Source organism: Procambarus clarkii, chromosome 16 (genome assembly GCF_040958095.1).
Source record: "Procambarus clarkii isolate CNS0578487 chromosome 16, FALCON_Pclarkii_2.0, whole genome shotgun sequence".
NCBI lineage: Eukaryota > Metazoa > Arthropoda > Malacostraca > Decapoda > Cambaridae > Procambarus > Procambarus clarkii.
In genome coordinates, this window is record NC_091165.1 from 23,254,558 (window position 1) to 23,276,891 (window position 22,334).

General features: G+C 49.8%; 3 protein-coding genes across 5 annotated transcripts in view; 2 read left to right on the forward strand and 1 right to left on the reverse strand.

The window, feature by feature from the left end:
• LOC123760061 (uncharacterized) overlaps nucleotides 1–22,334 on the forward strand; it is a 70,818-nt gene continuing 48,484 nt past the window's right edge. For 2 of the 3 annotated variants that reach the window (XM_069325302.1, XM_069325301.1), the window contains exons 1-2: nucleotides 1–29; nucleotides 4,346–5,148. In XM_069325302.1, coding sequence (XP_069181403.1) covers nucleotides 5,147–5,148 — 2 coding nt within the window. In that variant the 5' untranslated portion in view covers nucleotides 1–29; nucleotides 4,346–5,146. Of the gene's footprint in view, nucleotides 30–4,345; nucleotides 5,149–22,334 lie in introns of those variants that run through there. The other variant, XM_069325303.1, reaches the window with a different exon arrangement.
• LOC138365292 (basic proline-rich protein-like) lies at nucleotides 1,297–3,075 on the reverse strand. Its single transcript, XM_069325575.1, has one exon. It carries the CDS (start codon nucleotides 3,073–3,075, stop codon nucleotides 1,297–1,299), a length of 1,779 nt encoding a protein of 592 aa, XP_069181676.1.
• LOC123748473 (protein PBMUCL2-like) lies at nucleotides 6,383–16,010 on the forward strand. Its single transcript, XM_069325710.1, has 2 exons — nucleotides 6,383–6,462; nucleotides 15,269–16,010. The coding sequence occupies exons 1-2, from the start codon at nucleotides 6,383–6,385 to the stop codon at nucleotides 15,828–15,830; spliced, it is 642 nt and encodes a 213-aa protein (XP_069181811.1). The 3' UTR covers nucleotides 15,831–16,010.

Below are 22,334 nucleotides of genomic sequence, written 5' to 3' on the forward strand. Positions count from 1 at the left end.
CAGTGAAGCTGTGGCCGTGGCGCAAAGTGGTCGGTGCCGCTCCTCCTACGACTCGCATCTCTCATCTCGAGATAAATTCCTTTCCCACCCACCCCCCCTTCGTTGCACCCCTTCCCCAGGCCCCAAACCCCCGCTAATGACCCCTTGCCGTACCCCCGGTGGACCCCAGTGTGCGCAGTGACACCCCCTGACTTGAATATCAGAACAAAAAAAATGGAAATTGTGATTTTACGGACGTGGGTGTTAAGAACCAAATCACCTATCCAGCAGGAGCGAGGATAGGTGACTAGCCTACCGCTCCACGCCTTCAAAACTAACCCCTAACCCCGGCTAACAAACCCCCGCCACCATATTGAAGGGCATAGGCCTATAGCAATGAATATTATTTCCCTCTTAATGTCTAAATTGATGTTCATTTTTATAACTCATCTTAAGTTCGTTTTGAAGCGACGCTCTTTCATGTGTGTTATAATTTTCCTCCTGATGAGCATCGAATCCAAATGATTGTTCATTTGAGGCGCGGTGCATGTAAAATAATTGTATAATTGTTTCTAGGGGCCTCAATTGCCTGGTGTATTAACCCGAGGTGTATAATGGGAGACACAGAGGGCTAACATATGGGTCGCCACACCCGCTGTATTCACACCATTTTGCAGCAATTAGTGAATAGGATACAGTGTGTGTCTTGAAATGTAGGATAGAATACAGCCCCGGGTTGTATATATATCTTAGTGTTTCTCATTCACTTAGAGGTGTATTCTTTGGTGTATACCATTCACTGAGAGAGGTGTATTCTTTGGTGTATACCATTCACTGGGAGAGGTGTATTCTTTGGTGTATACCATTCACTGAGAGAGGTGTATTCCTTGGTGTATACCATTCACTGAGAGAGGTGTATTCCTTGGTGTATACCATTCACTGAGAGAGGTGTATTCTTTGGTGTATACCATTCACTGGGAGAGGTGTATTCGTTGGTGTATACCATTCACTGGGAGAGGTGTATTCGTTGGTGTATACCATTCACTGGGAGAGGTGTATTCGTTGGTGTACCTCATACACTGACAGGTGTATTCCTGGGTGTATTGGGTGTACGTAGATGTCGCTCTCACACAGGGAGATGTATCCCTTGCTGTATTTCATACACTAAGAGATGTATACTTGCTGTATCTCGTGCCTCTAGAGGTGTACCGCCGTGATTTCGAACTTCAATAGACCCTGATCCCGGCACTAACTAGACTTTGATCTCGGTATTAAATATGTCTTGATCATGTCACTCGATATTCCTTCATCACGGCATTAAATAGACCTTGATCCGTTGGCGGGTGGGGAGTGGCAGCTGTGGGGGCGGCAGCCGTGGGGGTGGCAGCCGTGGAGGGGTGGCAGCCGTGGAAAGGTGGCAGCCGTGGGGGTGGCAGCCGTGGGGGGTGGCAGCCGTAGGGGTGGCAGCCGTGGGGGGTGGCAGCCGTGGGGATGGCAGCCGTGGGGGTGGCAGCCGTGGGGATGGCAGCCGTGGGGGTGGCAGGCGTGGGGGTGGCAGGCGTGGGGGCGGCAGCCGTGGAGGGTGGCAGCCGTGGGGGGGGGGCGGCCGTGGGGGTGGCAGCCGTGGGGGGTGGCAGCCGTAGGGGTGGCAACCGTGGGGGTGGTAGCTGTGGTGGGCGGCAGCCGTGGGGGCGGCAGCCGTGGGGGCGGCAGCCGTGGGGGTGGCAGCCGTGGGGGTGGCAGCTGTGGTGGGCGGCGGCCGTGGGGGCGGCAGCCGTGGGGGTGGCAGCCGTGGGGGGCGGCAGCCGTGGGGGGCGGCAGCCGTGGAGGGTGGCAGCCGTGGAGGTGGCAGCCGTGGGGGTGGCAGCCGATGGGGGTGGCAGCCGTGGGGGCGGCAGCCGTGGTGGGCGACAGCCGTGGGGGCGGCAGCCGTGGAGGGTGGCAGCCGTGGGGGGGGGCGGCAGCCGTGGGGGGGGGCAGCCGTGGGAGGAGGGCGGCAGCCGTGGGGGGTGGCGGCCGTGGGGGCGGCAGCCGTGGGGGTGGCAGCCGTGGGGGTGGCAGCTGTGGTGGGCGGCGGCCGTGGGGGTGGCAACCGTGGGGGTGGCAGCTGTGGTTGGCGGCGGCCGTGGGGGTGGCAGCCGTGGGGGTGGCAGCTGTGGTGGGCGGCGGCCGTGGGGGTGGCAGCCGTGGGGGTGGCAGCCGTGGGGGCGGCAGCCGTGGGGGCGGCAGTCGTGGGGGCGGCGGCCGTGGGGGTGGCAGCCGTGGGGGCGGCAGCCGTGGGGGCGGCAGTCGTGGGGGTGGCAGCCGTGGAGGCGGCAGTCGTGGGGGGTGGCAGCCGTGGGGGGTGGCAGCCGTGGGGGGTGGCAGCCGTGGGGGGCGGCAGCCGTGGGGGGCGGCAGCCGTGGAGGGTGGCAGCCGTGGAGGTGGCAGCCGTGGGGGTGGCAGCCGTGGGGGTGGCAGCCGTGGGGGCGGCAGCCGTGGGGGCGGCAGCCGTGGTGGGCGACAGCCGTGGGGGCGGCAGTCGTGGGGGCGGCAGCCGTGGAGGGTGGCAGCCGTGGGGGGGGGCGGCAGCCGTGGGGGGGGGGGCAGCCGTGGGAGGAGGGCGGCAGCCGTGGGGGGTGGCGGCCGTGGGGGCGGCAGCCGTGGGGGTGGCAGCCGTGGGGGGGTGGCAGCCGTGGGGGGTGGCAGCCGTGGGGGGTGGCAGCCGTGGGGGCGGCAGCCTTGGGGGTAGCAGCCGTAGGGGCGGCAGCCGTGGGGGGTGGCAGCCGTGGGGGGTGGCAGCCGTGGGGGGCGGCAGCCGTAGGGGCGGCAGCCGTGGGGGGTGGCAACCGAGGGGGCGGCAACCGTGAGGGGTGGCAGCCGTGGGGGGTGGCAGCCGTGGGGGCGGTAGCCGTGGGGGGTGGCAGCCGTGGTGGCGACAGCCTTGGGGGTGGCAGCCGTGGGGGTGGCAGCCGTGGGGGTGGCAGCCGTGGGGGCGGCAGCCGTGGGGGTGGCAGCCGTGGGGGGTGGCAGCCGTAGTGGGGTGGCAGCCGTGGGGGTGGCAACCGTGGGGGGTGGCAGCCGTAGTGGGGTGGCAGCCGTGGGGGTGGCAACCATGGGGGTGGCAACCGTGGGGGGTGGCAGCCGTGGGGGGCGGCAGCCGTGGGGGGTGGCAGCCGTGGGGGGTGGCAGCCGTGGGAGTGGCAGCCGTGGGAGTGGCAGCCGTGGGAGTGGCAGCCGTGGGGGGGGTGGCAGCCGTGGGAGTGGCAGCCGTGGGGGTGGCAGCCGTGGGAGTGGCAGCCGTGTGGGTGGCAGCCGTGGGAGTGGCAGCCGTGTGGGTGGCAGCCGTGGGGGTGGCAGCCGTGGGAGTGGCAGCCGTGTGGGTGGCAGCCGTGGGGGTGGCAGCCGTGTGGGTGGCAGCCGTGGGAGTGGCAGCCGTGGGGGTGGCAGCCGTGGGGGGTGGCAGCCGTGGGGGCGGCAGCCGTGGGGGTGGCAGCCGTGGGGGGTGGCAGCCGTGGGGGCGGCAGCCGTGGGGGTGGCAGCCGTGTGGGTGGCAGCCGTGGGAGTGGCAGCCTTAATAAGTGACGTAAGAGAATTAGCACACTACCCGTAAGCGACATAGCGGCCGTAAGACTCTTCCCACGATGATGGAAATTCCATATTTCCGTTCAGGACAGAAACGATTGGGCCCAATTTCCTTTCACCTGATGCTTCACTTCACCTAACAGTAAAATAGACACCCGGGAGTTAGGCCACTGTTGTGGGTGAGTATCCTGGGAAGGTCGGTATGTTGTTATTTTAAGATTTGGAACTTTTTGTTCCAGGTAGCTCCGGCTATGGTGAGCCCGTAGTGGAAGGTCGGTAACTACAGCCTACGGGGGTCATAGATAATCTTCGAGATATCCCGTCCCCGACAATCCTAATTATCCCATTTTGAGTCTCTCTAAAGCAATAGGTCGCGTTTTTTTACGTACTAGTGATCAACGTTGTAAGTGCATCCTCCTATACGAAAAGTAACGGCCGGTTGGTGGGTTGGTTGGGTTCGTCCGGTTCTGGTGAGACTAGCAGGTCTGATTTTGTACGGAGTGGAAAGTTGAATGAACGGACTTGTGCGAGGCGGGGAAGTATTGTTGGGTTATCAGCCATCGAGGTGTTACCTACAGGGAATTAATTGCAGCCGGGGTAGTAAATAAAGCAATTCGTACCTACCTCGGTACTAATCACTAAGTATACTTAAAGTTGGAGGGCTTAATATCCCACTAATAGTTACTAAGCAATGTTGCAGGGTCCTGCAACAACTCCCTGCTAGGCAACATACCGATTATGCATTAATAGGCTATTTCAAGGTATTATTGTGTAAGCGTTGCATCGATACTTATATTTTCAGCCCAACATGTAGTGGTGTGACACCAGGCGACACAGGAAGGTAAACAAGAGCAAGAGAGCTGGGCAGAGGGCTGGATGGAGAGTCCTCGAGTCACTCCACTGTGTCGCTCTCACTCTCCCTAGTGTCGCTCAAGGAAGTAAAAGCGCAATAAATACATTGTGTATAGTGAAATCAAAACGATATTGTGTGAACTGTGCTTGTAAAAAAAAAGGCTCACATAATGAGGATTCGTTGTACTCTAGACGAACTGCTCTACGAACGCCACTCACTGCACTAACAGTACTTCTTTACGAACGCCAGTGGCTTTAACTGAAAATCCTTCCGAGTATTTAACCTACAGATCTCCTGGACCATTTCCCGAACGTTACTCCTCTTACTAACCCCGGTCACCCTCCCTTATGAGACCCCCGCTCTCCGTGTAGGTCTGGAGGACAGCGTCCCGCTCTTCATGGCACCGGACACCTTCATGGACGCAACTCTAACAGTTCTGCCGTCTATCCGAACCAACGGGCCAGAAACGCCGCCTCTACGCAAACCCCCTTCCGCTCACGAAGGGCTTCTCCACCACTAGGACGGGACCTACACATCGTCTAACGGAAGGCTCCACTGTCAACAAATCAACAAAACAAGGGAACACACACACACGGCATCTGCGAGGTGGACTGAGCACACACACACACACACATATGGTCTGTGCCTGGAGTGAGATAGTGTAGGAGTCCCTCTCACCAAGTACTGAGCACCTCCAGGACCCATGATCGGTCCTCAGGGATCCAGCACCCTGACTCCTGCATCTTACTAATGTAAGTAAGCCATATATTTTTTTAAAGTTGGTCTCAGGTTGTCCCAGCTTAACGATGCATCAAGCATATAGTGTTCTCGCGACAACCTCTTCCAGCACATGTTAGTCCCCCATGCACCGAGGACAGTGGTTGTGGAGGCAGGTTGTCCTTCTGCCTCTCACCGTGTACTCGTATAGAAAGATTGGAGTTATTGTAGCGTTCTATTTGCAACTCTCGTGTTTCCCTCTGAAGGCCTGGCCATCAGAGGGGCACTGCGACTTAGTCTGATGCTGAATCAATTTAAAGTTAATTAATTATGGCTTGTGTTTAAAAGTTTTTCTAGGGACACGATGATATTAAGAACAAGATGTTAACTAGAACATTTAATTACAAGACAAAATAATACAAAACTACACTTGCAAATTTATATTAACTCTACAACACCGTGTTAGTAATATGCCGTTCCAGTCAACAAGAGAGTAGGGTGTAGGACACAAACCATATATTCACCACACACACACACACACATACACACACACACACACACACACACACACACACACACACACACACACACACACACACACATTTACCTCAGGTTGTGGTAATTACTGGTGGCGTGTCACTAAACATGTGGCTATAAGTAACCTCTCCAAGTCACTCTTAAGTATTCCTACACCTAAATACTACTTCACAAGTCAACTGATGCCTTATAAATAATAAGAAACCTGGCTGGATATATACAAGAAAAACCCGAGAGGCAGGAGACTCAAGTAATACCGGGCGTGTCCCACCACCAGCCACCTCCTATAACACACCTCCAATACTGCCGTATACACCCGGCTGGCTGGCTGCCTGGCGGCGTCCACTCCATCCACCTCATTATATTAACTCAGTTATGAAATCTTAATTTGACTTATTACATCCGATGATCGTCATCTCGGTAACACGTTTACATTGAAACATTTAATCTTTGAGAGAGAGAGAGAGCAGTAGTAGCAACAAATAACGCCACGTTACAAAGTGCCGTAAGGGAGGTACACATTATTATGTGGACACTCAGCTCAGACGGTCAAGACATGTGGCAAGAGCTCAAGCTGTTGCCACATGTGACCGGTCCCGTCTTGACCGTTGGCCTCGACAGGCATTACTCCTCAACATAACCCCGCCATTTCCACTAGCTCCTGTTACAACACTCACATACCGTTCAAATCTAACACCGTAACAAAACACAAACACGTCAACTTGACTCAAGATGTATCAGAGCATGGGATCCAGAGGAAAGTTTGCCTCAAAAGTGCTGCAACAACTGGCACCTCTGCTTGCCTCTCAAGAGTGCGTGGAGAACCGGTTCTAGCACCGCCTCCCAACACCTAACCACCAATATGGTAGCATACAATATTACTATTCAAACCCTTATTTACTCCATAACCATTTCCAGCGACACAGAAAAAAGTGGAAAAATGTGCATGCCAATTGACAAGTCTAACACTAATCTCACTACAGCTCTATTCACACCATTATTTCATTTTTGATAAAAATACCTCTGCATGCAGGTCGATTTGCAATCAATATTTCACATTAACAACACATTTACAAATGAGTTACAAATTTATCACATTAGTTACAGAGAATAGGAAGTGATGTGGTGAAGGCAGCGAGCCTCCTGTGTTCGTGGTACGTATAGTAACGATGAGGACCGTAGTATATATACCGACGTATAACAAAATTAGAAAGTAGAAATCTGAGCTATTCAGTTGGACAAACCGGAAAACTATTTTTGACTTGTGTTGCTTTGACAAACTAACCTAACCAAACCTAACCTCCCTAGGCCTAATACACGATATCTGAGGCCTAATATAGTACATATGTGTGCTATACTAGGCCTTGGAATATTTGTTTTTTTACTATCATTTATTTTAAAAGAATTCCTTACTAGTCAGTATACTACTATCTAAAAGCTAAGAAAATACGAATTCGTGACTGCGTACACAGTTACAAGTGCAGATATGATAATTGATGAATAGGCTCAGGAACCTGTACACCAGTTGATTGACAGTCGAGAGGCGGGACCAAAGAGCCGGAGCTCAACCCCCCGCAAGCACAACTAGGTGAGCACAGTGTTGCAGCTGCTTTTCTTAATACCCATGACGGGAACTTGTCCGGGACTGTGGCTTTTATCACCTCCAGCTCCTCTAATTGTTTCCTCACCTCTTCCTCTGTGTCTTTCCTTTGTCCTTACTGTGTGTGTGTGTGTGTGTGTGTGGGTGTGTGTGTGTGTGTGTGTGTGTGTGTGTGTGTGTGTGTGTGTGGGTGTGTGTGTGTGTGTGTGTGTGTGTGTGTGTGTGTGGGTGTGGGTGTGTGTGTGTGTGTGTGTGTGTGTGTGTGTGTGTGTGTGTGTGTGTCTGTGTGTGTGTGTGTGTGTGGGTGTGGGTGTGTGTGTGTGTGTGTGTGTGGGTGTATGTGTGTGTGTGTGTGTGTGTGTGTGTGTGTGTGTGTGTGTGTGTGTGTGTGTGTGTGTGTGTGTGTGTGTGTGTGTGGGTGTATGTGTGTGTGTGTGTGTGTGTGTGTGTGTGTGTGTGTGTGTGTGTGTGTGTGTGTGTGTGTGTGTGTGTGTGTGTGTGTGTGTGTGTACTCACCTAGTTGTACTCACCTAGTTGTGTCTGCAGGATCGAGCACTGACTCTTGGATCCCGCCTTTCGAGCATCGGTTGTTTACAGCAATGACTCCTGTCCCATTTCCCTATCATACCTGGTTTTAAAATTATGAATAGTATTTGCTTCCACAACCTGTTCCTGAAGTGCATTCCATTTTCCCACTACTCTCACGCTAAAAGAAAACTTCCTAACATCTCTGTGACTCATCTGAGTTTCAAGCTTCCATCCATGTCCCCTCGTTCTGTTACTATTCCGTGTGAACATTTCGTCTATGTCCACCCTGTCAATCCCTCTGAATATCTTATACGTTCCTATCATGTCCCCCCTCTCCCTTCTTCTTTCTAGTGTCGTAAGGCACAGTTCCCTCAGGCGCTCCTCATACCCCATCCCTCGTAGCTCTGGGACGAGTCTCGTTGCAAACCTCTGAACCTTTTCCAGTTTCATTATATGCTTCTTCAGATGGGGACTCCATGATGAGGCGGCATACTCTAAGACTGGCCTTACGTAGGCAGTGTAAAGCGCCCTAAATGCCTCCTTACTTAGGTTTCTGAATGACGTTCTAACTTTTGCCAGTGTAGAGTACGCTGCTGTCGTTATCCTATTTATATGTGCCTCAGGAGATAGATTAGGTGTTACGTCCACCCCCAGGTCTCTTTCACGCATCGTTACAGGTAGGCTGTTCCCCTTCATTGTGTACTGTCCCTTTGGTCTCCTATCTCCTAGTCCCATTTCCATAACTTTACATTTGCTCGTGTTGAATTCCAGTAGCCATTCCTCTGACCAGTGTGTGTGTGTGTGTGTGTGTGTGTGTGTGTGTGTGTGTGTGTGTGTGTGTGTGTGTGTGTGTGTATGTGTGTGTGTGTGTGTGTGTGTGTATGTGTGTGTGTGTGTGTGTGTGTGTACTCACCTAGTTGTACTCACCTAGTTGTGTTTGCGGGGGTTGAGCTCTGGCTCTTTGGTCCCGCCTCTCAACCGTCAATCAACAGGTGTACAGATTCCTGAGCCTATCGGGCTCTGTCATATCTACACTTGAAACTGTGTATGGAGTCAGCCTCCACCACATCACTTCCTAATGTGTGTGTGTGTGTGTGTGTGTGTATGTGTGTGTGTGTATGTGTGTGTGTGTGTGTGTGTGTGTGTGTGTGTGTGTGTGTGTGTGTGTGTGTGTGTGTGTGTGTGTGTGTGTGTGTGTGTGTGAGTGTGTTTACTCACCTATGTGTGCCTGCAGGATCGAGCATTGACTCTTGGATCCCGCTTTTCGAGCCATCGGTTGCTTACAGCAATGACTATGGTCCTATTTCCTAATCATATCTAGCTTTAAAATTATGAATAGAGTTTGATTCCACAACCTGCTCCTTAAGTGCATTCCATTTTCCCACTACTCTCACGCTAAAAGAATACTTTCTAACATCTCTGTGACTCATCTGAGTTTCCAGCTTCCACCCATGTCCCCTCGTTCTGTTACTATTCCGTGTGAACATTTCGTCTATGTCCTCTCTGTCAATCCCCCTGAGTATTTTATACATTCCTATCATATCCCCCCCTCTCCCTTCTCTTTTCTAGTGTTGTAAGGCTCAGTTCCTTCAGGCGCTCTTCATACCCCATTCTTCGTAACTCTGGGACGAGCCTCGTCGCACACGTCTGAACCTTTTCCAGTTTCCTTATGTGTTTCTTCAGGTGGGGACTCCATGATGGGGCGGCATACTCTAAGACTGGTCTCACGTAGGCAGTGTAAAGCGCCCTAGAGGCATCCTCACTTGGGTGTCTGAATGATGTTCTAACTTTTGCCAGTGTAGAGTACGCTGCTGTCGTTATCCTATTTATATGTGCCTCAGGAGTTAGATTAGGTGTTACGTCCACGCCCAGGTCTCTTTCTCCCGTCGTCACAGGTAGGCAGTTCCCCTTCATTGTGTACTGTCCCTTTGGTCTCCTATCATCTGATCCTATTTCCATAACTTTACATTTGCTCGTGTTGAACTCCAGTAGCCATTTCTCTGACCATCTCTGCAACCTGTTCCTCTTGGAGGATCTTACAATCCTCATCTGTCATAACTCTTCTCATTAATTTTGCGTCATCCGCGAACATCGACATATAGGATTCTACTCCTGTAGAGAAGTCATTTACGTATATTAGAAATAGTACTGGTCCCAGCACCGATCCTTGAGGTACTCCACTCGTTAATGTTCGCCTGTTCGACTTCTCGCCCCTTACCGTTACTCTGGCTCCTTCCTGTTAGGTAGTTCCTTACCCAAGCTAGGACCTTTCTGCTTACTCCCGCCTGCCTCTCAAGTTTGAATAGCAGTCTCCTGAGCGGTACTGTATCAAAGGCTTTTTGGCAGTCTAGAAATATGCAGTTTGCCCATGCTTCCCTGTCCTGCCTTATTCTTGTTACTTTATCATAGAATTCCAGAAAGTTTGTTAGGCATGACTTCCCTTCTCTGAACCCATGTTGGTGTGTCTACAAACGTAATGTTCTCCAGGTGTGCAACAAGTCTTAGCCTGATTATTCTTTCAAGTACTTTACAGGGGATGCTTGTCAGTGATACGGGTCTGTAGTTAAGTGCCTCCTCCCTATCATTCTTGAAAATTTAAACTACATTTGCCTTCTTCTAGCAGCTGGGCAACTCTCCCGTCACAAGTGACTCATTAAAGTTCTTAGATCATTGATCGACACACGTACTCACCTATTGGTGAGTGCGTACTCGTACTCACCACACGTGTGTGTGAGTGCGTACGTGTGTAAAATTACGTGCGTAATCATCTAGTTATGCTTGCGGGGATTGAGCTTTGGCTCTTTGGTCCCGCCTCTCAACAATTTTGCGTGTGTAAAATGGCGTGCGTGTGCGTGTGATCTTGAGCAACGACCCTGCACGGGTCGTACAGGGAATGTCACAGCTCTTACAAACATTTCCTCAGCGCCCTGCCTCCAGAGGTAAGCGGCTTATTTGTATTTGATGTGGAAAATTATAACAAGTGGGAGCTGAGACTTTCCGGTGGGAGGACGGGCATGTTTTGCCAGCGGGCCTTTATTGTTATTGTTATTACCTTCCGTCACGCATGATGCCCACCAGATGTGTGTGTGTTGTTCCCTATTGCCGTGGGGGGCGGCGGCCCCTGGAGGGGGGCGTGGGCCCCTGTTGATGGGAGAGAGAGAGACAGAGAGAGATACTCAAGGGCTGATCCTTCCGTCACGCATGATGCCCACCAGATGTGTGTGTGTTGATCCCTATTGCCGTGGGGGGCGGCGGCCCCTGGAGGGGGGCGTGGGCCCCTGTTGATGGGAGAGAGAGAGAGACAGAGAGAGATACTCAAGGGCTGATCCTCGAGCGCCAGGTGTAGAAGCTCCCCGCGCCCTTTGTGTCACAGGACATCCACATATTAAGCCATGTGTGTGGAGTCCGCCTCCACTGCTTCACACCCCTCTGTCACTCCACTTGTTCCCTCCTACACTCACCCACACGGTCTTGGGGGGGGGGTATCTTCATGCTTCACTCACGGTGTGTGTGTATGGGGCGGCCGGATATAGTTGCTAGTTGGTGGTAGAGGAGGTGGTAGTGGTGGCGATGGTTGTGGTGGTGGCGGTGCTGGTGGTGGTGGCGGTGCTGGTGGTAGTGATGATGGTGGTGGAAACATTGATCTTGAGGACGAAGGATTAAAGGTCAGGGACTGAATCCGGCTCCCGACACCTGGCTCCCGGCACCCGGCTCCCGACACCCGGCTCCCGACACCTGGCTCCCGACACCCGGCTCCCGACACCCGGCTCCCGACACCTGGCTCCCGACATCTGGTTCCCGACACCTGGCTCCTAACACCCGGTTCTTATCGACATAACTGGGATATTGGTCGTTCATCATCACTGCTGGGATATTGGTCGTTCACCGTACAAAGCCAGTTGAAACAAACTCGTTACACTCCGTACTAATTATAATAAGATGCAAAGGAGTCGGGAATCACACATACACACACACACACACACACACACACACACACACACACACACACACACATACACACACATACACACACACACACACACACACACACACACATACACACACACATACACACACACATACACACACACATACACACACATACACACACACACACATACACACACATACACACACACACACACACACACACACACACACACACACACACACACACACACACACACATACACACACACACACACACACACACCCACACACACACACACACACACACACACACACACACACACTAGGAAGTTTAACAAGCCAATTCAACACACGATTTTAAATTTAAATACGAAAAATAAAAACAGAGAAGAAGAAAGCCTTTACACAGACCTCCTGACCATCAAAGGCGGAGCTTAGCAACTGAAGCTCAACCCCGCCAAGCCCACCTAGGTGAAGGCACCATTCTGTCGCTAAACAAGTGCAAAAACATCAAATACACCCCTACCCCCCACCCCTCTATACCTCAATGTTTACACCGCTCGGAATCGTTAACCGGTTGAGGGCCCCCCACCCCTCTATACCTCAATGTTTACACCGCTCGGAATCGTTAACCGGTTGAGGGCCCCCCACCCCTCTATACCTCAATGTTTACACCGCTCGGAATCGTTAACCGGTTGAGGGCCCCCCACCCCTCTATACCTCAATGTTTACACCGCTCGGAATCGTTAACCGGTTGAGGGCCCCCCACCCCTCTATACCTCAATGTTTACACCGCTCGGAATCGTTAACCGGTTGAGGGCCCCCCACCCCTCTATACCTCAATGTTTACACCGCTCGGAATCGTTAACCGGTTGAGGGCCCCCCACCCCTCTATACCTCAATGTTTACACCGCTCGGAATCGTTAACCGGTTGAGGGCCCCCCACCCCTCTATACCTCAATGTTTACACCGCTCGGAATCGTTAACCGGTTGAGGGCCCCCCACCCCTCTATACCTCAATGTTTACACCGCTCGGAATCGTTAACCGGTTGAGGGCCCCCCACCCCTCTATACCTCAATGTTTACACCGCTCGGAATCGTTAACCGGTTGAGGGCCCCCCACCCCTCTATACCTCAATGTTTACACCGCTCGGAATCGTTAACCGGTTGAGGGCCCCCCACCCCTCTATACCTCAATGTTTACACCGCTCGGAATCGTTAACCGGTTGAGGGCCCCCCACCCCCCCAACCCTAGAGGTTCTTCCATAACCGATATTGATTTTCCTTACTAGCTACAAAGAAACAAGAAAAAAACAAATACAGTTTCGGGTTACAGGTAAAATTTTGGTCACAGGTAAAATGTGTTGAGGTCATTGGCGATGTCATTTTGCTTCCTGTTATATGGGTCACACTAGTGACTGTATGGGTCACACTGGTTACTGTATGGGTCACACTGGTTACTGTATGGGTCACACTGGTGACTGTATGGGTCACACTGGTTACTGTATGGGTCACACTGGTTACTGTATGGGTCACACTGGTTACTGTATGGGTCACACTGGTTACTGTATGGGTCACACTGGTTACTGTATGGGTCACACTGGTTACTGTATGGGTCACACTGGTGACTGTATGGGTCACACTGGTTACTGTATGGGTCACAGTGGTTACTGTATGGGTCACACTGGTTACTGTATGGGTCACACTGGTTACTGTATGGGTCACACTGGTTACTGTATGGGTCACACTGGTTACTGTATGGGTCACACTGGTTACTGTATGGGTCACACTGGTGACTGTATGGGTCACACTGGTTACTGTATGGGTCACACTGGTGACTGTATGGGTCACACTGGTGACTGTATGGGTCACACTGGTTACTGTATGGGTCACACTGGTTACTGTATGGGTCACACTGGTTACTGTATGGGTCACACTGGTTACTGTATGGGTCACACTGGTGACTGTATGGGTCACACTGGTGACTGTATGGGTCACACTGGTTACTGTATGGGTCACACTGGTTACTGTATGGGTCACACTGGTGACTGTATGGGTCACACTGGTGACTGTATGGGTCACACTGGTGACTGTATGGGTCACACTGGTTACTGTATGGGTCACACTGGTTACTGTATGGGTCACACTAGTGACTGTATGGGTCACACTGGTTACTGTATGGGTCACACTGGTTACTGTATGGGTCACACTGGTTACTGTATGGGTCACACTGGTTACTGTATGGTCACACTAGTTACTGTATGGGTCACACTGGTTACTGTATGGGTCACACTGGTTACTGTATGGGTCACACTAGTGACTGTATGGGTCACACTGGTTACTGTATAGGTCACACTGGTTACTGTATGGGTCACACTGGTTACTGTATGGGTCACACTGGTTACTGTATGGGTCACACTGGTTACTGTATGGGTCACACTGGTTACTGTATGGGTCACACTGGTTACTGTATGGGTCACACTGGTTACTGTATGGGTCACACTGGTGACTGTATAGGTCACACTGGTTACTGTATGGGTCACACTGGTTACTGTATGGGTCACACTGGTTACTGTATGGGTCACACTGGTTACTGTATGGGTCACACTGGTGACTGTATGGGTCACACTGGTTACTGTATGGGTCACACTGGTTACTGTATGGGTCACACTAGTGACTGTATGGGTCACACTGGTTACTGTATGGGTCACACTGGTTACTGTATGGGTCACACTGGTTACTGTATGGGTCACACTGGTTACTGTATGGGTCACACTGGTTACTGTATGGGTCACACTGGTTACTGTATGGGTCACACTGGTTACTGTATAGGTCACACTGGTTACTGTATTGGTCACACTGGTTACTGTATGGGTCACACTAGTTACTGTATGGGTCACACTGGTTACTGTATGGGTCACACTGGTGACTGTATGGGTCACACTGGTTACTGTATGGGTCACACTGGTTACTGTATGGGTCACACTGGTTACTGTATGGGTCACACTGGTTACTGTATGGGTCACACTGGTTACTGTATGGTTGATACCTGGTTGATACCTGGTTGATGGGGTTCTGGGAGTTCTTCTACTCCCCAAGCCCGGCCCGAGGCCAGGCTCGACTTGTGAGAGTTTGGTCCACCAGGCTGTTGCTTGGAGCGGCCCGCAGGGCCACGTACCCACCACAGCCCGGCTGATCCGGAACTTCTCTTAGAAAATCGTCCAGTTTTCTCTTGAAGATGTCCACGGTTGTTCCGGCAATATTTCTTATGCTCGCTGGGAGGACGTTGAACAACCGCGGACCCCTGATGTTTATACAGTGCTCTCTGGGTCACACTGGTGACTGTATGGGTCACACTGGTGACTGTATGGGTCACACTGGTGACTGTATGGGTCACACTGGTGACTGTATGGGTCACACTAGTGACTGTATGGGTCACACTGGTTACTGTATGGGTCACACTAGTGACTGTATGGGTCACACTAGTGACTGTATGGGTCACACTAATGTATGGATGTAGTAATATACAACAATGGTACAAATTAATCATTAACCTTTAGTAATAATAATACAATCACCATCAGCAAAGTAACAGTAGCACCAACAGCTGTAGAGGAACAAGTAACAGTAGCACCAACAGCTGTAACAGAACAAGTAACAGTAGCACCAACAGCTGTAGAAGAACAAGTAACAGTAACACCAACAGCTGTAGAAGAACAAGTAACAGTAGCATCAACAGCTGTAGAGGAACAAGTAACAGTAGCATCAACAGCTGTAGAGGAACAAGTAACAGTAACACCAACAGCTGTTGAAGAACAAGTAACAGTAGCACCAACAGCTGTAGAAGAACAAGTAACAGTAGCACCAACAGCTGTAGAAGAACAAGTAATAGTAGCATCAACAGCTGTAGAAGAACAAGTAACAGTAGCATCAACAGCTGTAAAAGAACAAGTAACAGTAGCATCAACAGCTGTAGAAGAACAAGTAACAGTAGCACCAACAGCTGTAGAAGAACAAGTAACAGTAGCACCAACAGCTGTAGAAGAACAAGTAACAGTAGCACCAACAGCTGTAAACGAACAAGTAACAGTAGCACCAACAGTTGTAGAAGAAGCATCATAAGAAGTAACATCAGAAACAACAAAAGTAACAGAAGCAACAGCAGTAGACACGACAGGGAACGTAGCAGGAGCAGCAATAAAAGCCGGCGTGCAGCAGCACCCAGCAGGGAACAGGAACATCAAGGAGCAGCAGCAGCAGCTTAAGCCAACCGCGCATTTTAAATCGAAAATACAATTTACATTTTTTTCTCCCTTTCTGGTTCAAGTTATTTTTGGCTGAGCCGTTGAACCTGGCTTTATATTGCGGTGATGCTCTGCCTCTCTGTCTGTCTCTGTCTGTCTGTCTGTCTGTCTGTCTGTCTGTCTGTCTGTCTCTGTCTGTCTGTCTCTCTCTGTCTGTCTGTCTCTCTCTGTCTGTCTGTCTCTCTCATATATATATATATATATATATATATATATATATATATATATATATATATATATATATATATATATATATATATATATATATATATATAATCTTTTAAAGGAGAGATCTGTTTTCTTGCCTGATAATATTTCAAACTCTGACGCTAGTATCTGCTATATTATAAACCATTTATATAGGTGGTATACTTGATTTATTATTTGTTAAGACTCAAAATACATGAAGATAGAGCCATCTGGGACCCAGAGCTTCCATCTGCTCACTTAACTTGATATATTTAATAATTGCACGACGTTAGAATAGCTGACAGATGATGGCTGACCGTCTTGAGTTAAAAACCCGCCTCCTCCTGCTTGTCGACCAAGTTTGGACTGGTTGACGACCTTCGTACTTAACAGGAAGGTCAACGGAAACCATATGAGCTGGTACAGAGCTACATCGTATGGGTTAAAATGCTTTCTACAGTTTCCTTAACTCTTTTAGAACTCTTTTTAGTGATAAAAAAAGCCTCTGTTGAAATGCCAGGCTCAGCCAGGGTGACCCTCGAGGGTCCAGAGGTTTTCTACTTTTATTCTCGATTTAATGTAAAGAGGAAGCGAAGCAGGATGTCAAGGAAATATGAAAACAGGTGGACCCTACAAGAGATATGTAGATATTATGGGTAGTGGGTCTTTTAATACATTTAGATATGATGGGTTGTGGGTCTTTTAATACATTTAGATAAGATGGGTAGTGGGTCCTTTAATACATTTAGATATGATGGGTAGTGGGCCCTTTAATATATTTAGATATTATGGGTTGTGGGTCTTTTAATACATTTAGATATGATGGATAGTGGACCCTCCAAGACATGGTAGATATGATGGGTAGTGGGCCCAAGACACATGAAAATATGATTGGTAATAGGCTCTCCAAGAGAGCGAAAACAGGCTTAACTCATTCCTCCAACTCTAAAACACTTTTCACCATCTCCTCAACACTCTTCGCCAATGTCTGCCTTTCCTCACCACCCTCAAATCTCCCCCTCTCTCACCAACTCATGCAGAAAAAACCTGGGAGAGGCTTTTTACAGTTGGCTCCCACAACACAATTGGAAAGTCATTAAGCGAAGTGTTAACTTTGTCAACGAGAGAGAGAGAGAGAGAGAGAGAGAGAGAGAGAGAGAGAGAGAGAGAGAGAGAGAGAGAGAGAGAGAGAGAGAGAGAGAGAGAGAGAGAGAGAGACGCACAAACGCTCAGTACTTACAATATCTATCCCACCTGTTCATTAGACTTGATGAACAATAACACTGCTGTATCTTACAATGTAGTATGTAATATCCCCTGTATTTTTAATCATTGACCCATAACAGTGCGATACAAGTACCCCAGGGAAGAACAGAGAGCTAGTAACAATATTACTCAAAATAAAAAAAACAAAAGTTTGGAAGAAAGAGATATATGACCCAACTTGCAATATTTCAAACATAAAAGCAATACCAAACGAAATAATGAAATTCAAGATATCTTGCAATATTTGGACCGAACTTTAAAAAGCGGTGCCATTATGAAAACGATATCATTCCATATGCACAGTTTCGTTTATTGCAATCTCCTGGAGAGAGAGAGAGAGAGAGAGAGAGAGAGAGAGAGAGAGAGAGAGAGAGAGAGAGAGAGAGAGAGAGAGAGAGATAGAGAGAGAGAGAGAGAGAGAGAGAGAGAGAGAGAGAGAGAGAGAGAGAGAGAGAGAGAGAGAGAGAGAGAGAGAGAGAGAGATAGAGAGAGAGAGAGAGAGAGAGAGAGAGAGAGATAGAGAGAGATAGAGAGAGAGAGAGAGAGAGAGAGAGAGAGAGAGAGAGAGAGAGAGAGAGAGAGAGAGAGAGAGAGAGAGGGACAGAGAGAGAGAGAGAGAGAGAGAGAGAGAGAGAGAGAGAGAGAGAGAGAGAGAGAGAGAGAGAGAGACCGAACAATGTTTAATAAAGAAATCGCTGGAACGACATTATCAGCTCTATCCCCCCCCCCCCCCCCCCCCGTCCCCGCTGAAGACAGTCTGCAATATCAGCGGAAGACGATGACTCAAGGAACGTTATCACAGCAAGATAACGACAGCAGCAATAAGATAATGTTTGTTCAGGCAAAAAAAAAAGTACATACATTCAAAATGAGTTACGAGCATAATGTTGGCTGTCTAGGAAGAGCTAGAACATACTATGCCTAAAGCCACTAATATGCATAGCCTTACGGGCCAAAGGAATGGAAGTATATGAGTCTATGACATTCTACCTTCAATCTCAATCTTTCTCTACCTATCTCTCCTCCAGGCACACACACACACACACACACACACACACACACACACACACACACACACACACACACACACACACACACACACACAAGGCATGCCCGCGCACACACACACACACCACACATGCCCGCACGCACACACAACACACGCACGTGCGCACACGCATCAAACACTTGGGACAACTCTGACATCAGCTGGAAGATCACCCCCAAGTTTTCCTTCACCTGCCTCAAGGAAACTGAAAATAAAGAAGGTGCGCGCGGGAACGTTTGGGAATTATGCAAATCCGACGTGAACACCCCCCCCCCCCTGAGTCGTTCTCTGGATCCGACCAACTAGTCTCCACAACCCCCAACACCATCATTTCCAAATGTATTCATATGTTTGTGGACATATTTCATAGTTTGCGTCGGATTCTATGCCCGGGAGAGGAGAGATAGTAGTCGGTGGTTTGGGGGGTGGGGGAGGAAGTGGGAATGGAAGGGGGGTGGGGAGTGGGAGGGCTGAGAGCTAGGAGTGGCAAAGGAAAAGGTTGGTAAGGGATGTGTTAGAAGGGAGAGAGAGAGTGGAAGGGGGTGATGTCAGAGAATGAGGAAAGGAGGGGGGAATGAGATGGTATGAGAGGAGGATTGAATGAGTGGAAGAGAAAGGGTTGGGATGTGAGAGAGGAGGATTAATAGGGGAAGAGGGGGGGAGGAAGGTTGAGAAGGATGAAAAGATACAAGGAAAAAGAATGGAGGCGCATGAGAAAATTAGAAAGGCCAGGAGGGAGGGTCAACCAGGACAGGGAAGGGTCAGGAAGGCCAGGGAAGGGTCAGGAAGGCCAGGAAGGAGGGTCAGCCAGGCCAGGGAATAGGGCTGGTGGACGAGAGGGCAGGTCCGTTCCCATCTAGATATACCCACCAAGATGTACGTGCTCACCGATCCCACAAGATGAACTTGTGGGATCGAGTCCCGGCTCCAAAGTTCAACGCGGCAATGGTTCACACTCATGTCTATTGTTGGATTTACTTTGTAAACTGTTGTGTTGAGTCAACACCTTCCCCTTGTTGCCCGCTCTCAATGTTGACACTCCTCACTGACCAAGTTAGTCACCACCTGTATGTGGCTTCCCGACATCTTCAATTATGTGTGTGGGTCTGTGTATACCTCTGGGGGCTTGTGTACTTCAATGTGTACTTGGGTCTCCGGGGGCTTGTATACTTCAATGTGTACTTGGGTCTCCGGGGGCTTGTGTACTTCAATGTGTACCTGGGTCTCCGGGGACTTGTGTACTTCATTGTGTACTTGGGTCTCCGGGGGCTTGTGTACTTCAATGTGTACTTGGGTCTCCGGGGGCTTGTGTACTTCAATGTGTACTTGGGTCTCCGGGGGCTTGTGTACTTCAATGTGTACTTGGGTCTCCGGGGGCTTGTGTACTTCAATGTGTACTTGGGTCTCCGGGGGCTTGTGTACTTCAATGTGTACTTGGGTCTCCGGGTGCTTGTGTACTTCAATGTGTACTTGGGTCTCCGGGTGCTTGTGTACTTCAATGTGTACTTGGGTCTCCGGGGGCTTGTGTACTTCAACGTGTACTTGGGTCTCCGGGGGCTTGTGTACTTCAATGTGTACTTGGGTCTCCGGGGGCTTGTGTACTTCAATGTGTACTTGGGTCTCCGGGGACTTGTGTACTTCAATCACATTATCTTCAAGTCAATTCCATTCGTTCCTATTCCCGCACCCGCTACCAAAGGGTCTGTTTATGTGGTCTTTTGGGGCCAAAGAATGGATATGAATTCCATCCTTGTCTCCCCGAGTTCTCTGGTTAACTCGGTCTAAGACCATATTGCTCTTTTGTACTTGCATGTCCCTTCCTCGTAACGTTACATTTGCTCGGGTTGAAGTCTAATAGCCACTGGTGTGATAACGCCTGTAGACTGTTCTGGATCTCCTACCACAGTTCGCAGTACTATTCTGTTCTTATCACTCTCGCGTCATGCAAGCATAATCTGCAGTCAACATTGACAAATGGTTTCCTCCTGGTAGAACGTTCACGTGCAAGAACAGTAAGCAGCAGCAACCGCAGTAGCAATATAAGCAGCACCAGCAACAGCAGCAGCAACAGCAGTAGCAACATAAGCAGCACCACCAGCAGCAGCAGCAACATAAGCAGCACCAGCAACATAAACAGAACCAGCAACAGCAGCAGCAACATAAGCAGCACCAGCAGCAGCAGCAGCAGCAGTAGCAACATAAGCAGCACCAGCTACAGCAGCAGCAACATAAGCAGCACCAGCAACAGCAGCAGCAACATAAACAGCACTAGCAGCAGCAACATAAACAGCACTAGCAGCAGCACCAGCAACAGCAGCAGCAACATAAGCAGCACCAGCAGCAGCAGTAGCAACATAAGCAGCACCAGCTACAGCAGCAGCAACATAAGCAGCACCAGCAACAGCAACATAAACAGCACTAGCAGCAGCACCAGCAACAGCAGCAGCAACATAAGCAGCACCAGCAACAGCAGCAGCAACATAAACAGCACTAGCAGCAGCACCAGCAACAGCAGCAGCAGCACCAGCAACAGCAGCAGCACCACCAGCAGCAGCACCAGCAACAGCAGCAGCAACATAAGCAGCACCAGCAACAGCAGCAGCAACATAAACAGCACTAGCAGCAGCACCAGCAACAGCAGCAGCACCACCAGCAGCAGCACCAGACTCCTATAAGACACCAACATTAATTAACCTTTCACAAGCACGATCCGACGTCAGTAAAAATTTATTGTTCGCGGAGAATTAAAATGACTCACTCAGTAGCTTAATATATTTAATGTGAACTTGGTGTGTCTCACTGGAGGCCGTGCTGCTGGAGGAGGTGGTGGAGGCCGTGCTGGAGGGGGAGGTTGAGGCCGTGCTGGAGGGGGAGGTGGAGGCCGTGCTGGAGGGTGAGGTGGAGGCCGTGCTGCTGTGAGGGGTAGGTGGAGGCCGTGCTTTAGGTGGAGAGGGAGGCCGTGATTCAATTTCCAATATTTGTTAATTCTTATTATTAGCCCAAATCCTTTATTCTGTAAGCGTTGTTTCTGGACGATATTTGAATTCACTAAAATATCTTAAAATCGTATTGAATTCATCTTCTAAATGCTCATCATAACATACTAAAGGCTTTAAGAATAGGCCTGGCTTTATTCTTGTTGTGATCTGAGTAACGTGAGGTATCATCCTTACCAGCCTGTGTCCTAGCTATACGGTAGGATGAAAGGGTATTTATATAATAGCTAGGATGAAAGTCAATGGGGGCAGGAAAGGTGAACTTACGGAGATTTGGAGAAATATTACTTTTTAATAGTATGTGTATGATTTACAGTAGTAACTAGCACACACATATGTAGGTTAACTAGCACACATATGTATTTTAACTAGCACACACATATGTAGATTAACTAGCACACACATATGTAGGTTAACTAGCATCAACTTTAAGCGCGTCTCTTTCTTTTATTATTATCATTACAATATTTTTTTTTTTTATTAACAATATTTCCAGAGAACGGCCTGTTAAACTCTACGGTTATTCACACCCATATTTCATATACCCACACAACAGTATTCCTAGAGATAATACATGTACACAGACAGAGGTTGGATGCACAATAAATAGTGCGAGCCTTACATGATGTAAATATGGCACACATATACAAATATGTGGGATTTGTGACAATAACTCTGAAACAGCCGCCCACATACACACACAGAGGCAGAATGGCTGACGGAATGATTAGCCCATTGTGAAACTCCTAGTATATATGTGTCGAGGAGAGTATACTCTCTTATTGTATCTGTTAGGTCATTGCTCGTCTCCAGTGCCCTGTGA

Coding starts and splice junctions, on each gene's coding strand:
- LOC138365292 (XM_069325575.1), bottom strand. CDS start 3,075: ATGGTTGCCACCCCCACGGCTGCCACCCCACTACGGCTGCCACCCCCC.
- LOC123748473 (XM_069325710.1), top strand. CDS start 6,383: ATGTATCAGAGCATGGGATCCAGAGGAAAGTTTGCCTCAAAAGTGCTG. Junction 6,463..15,268: donor CCTCTGCTTGCCTCTCAAGA/GTGCGTGGAGAA, acceptor ATTAACCTTTAG/TAATAATAATACAATCACCA.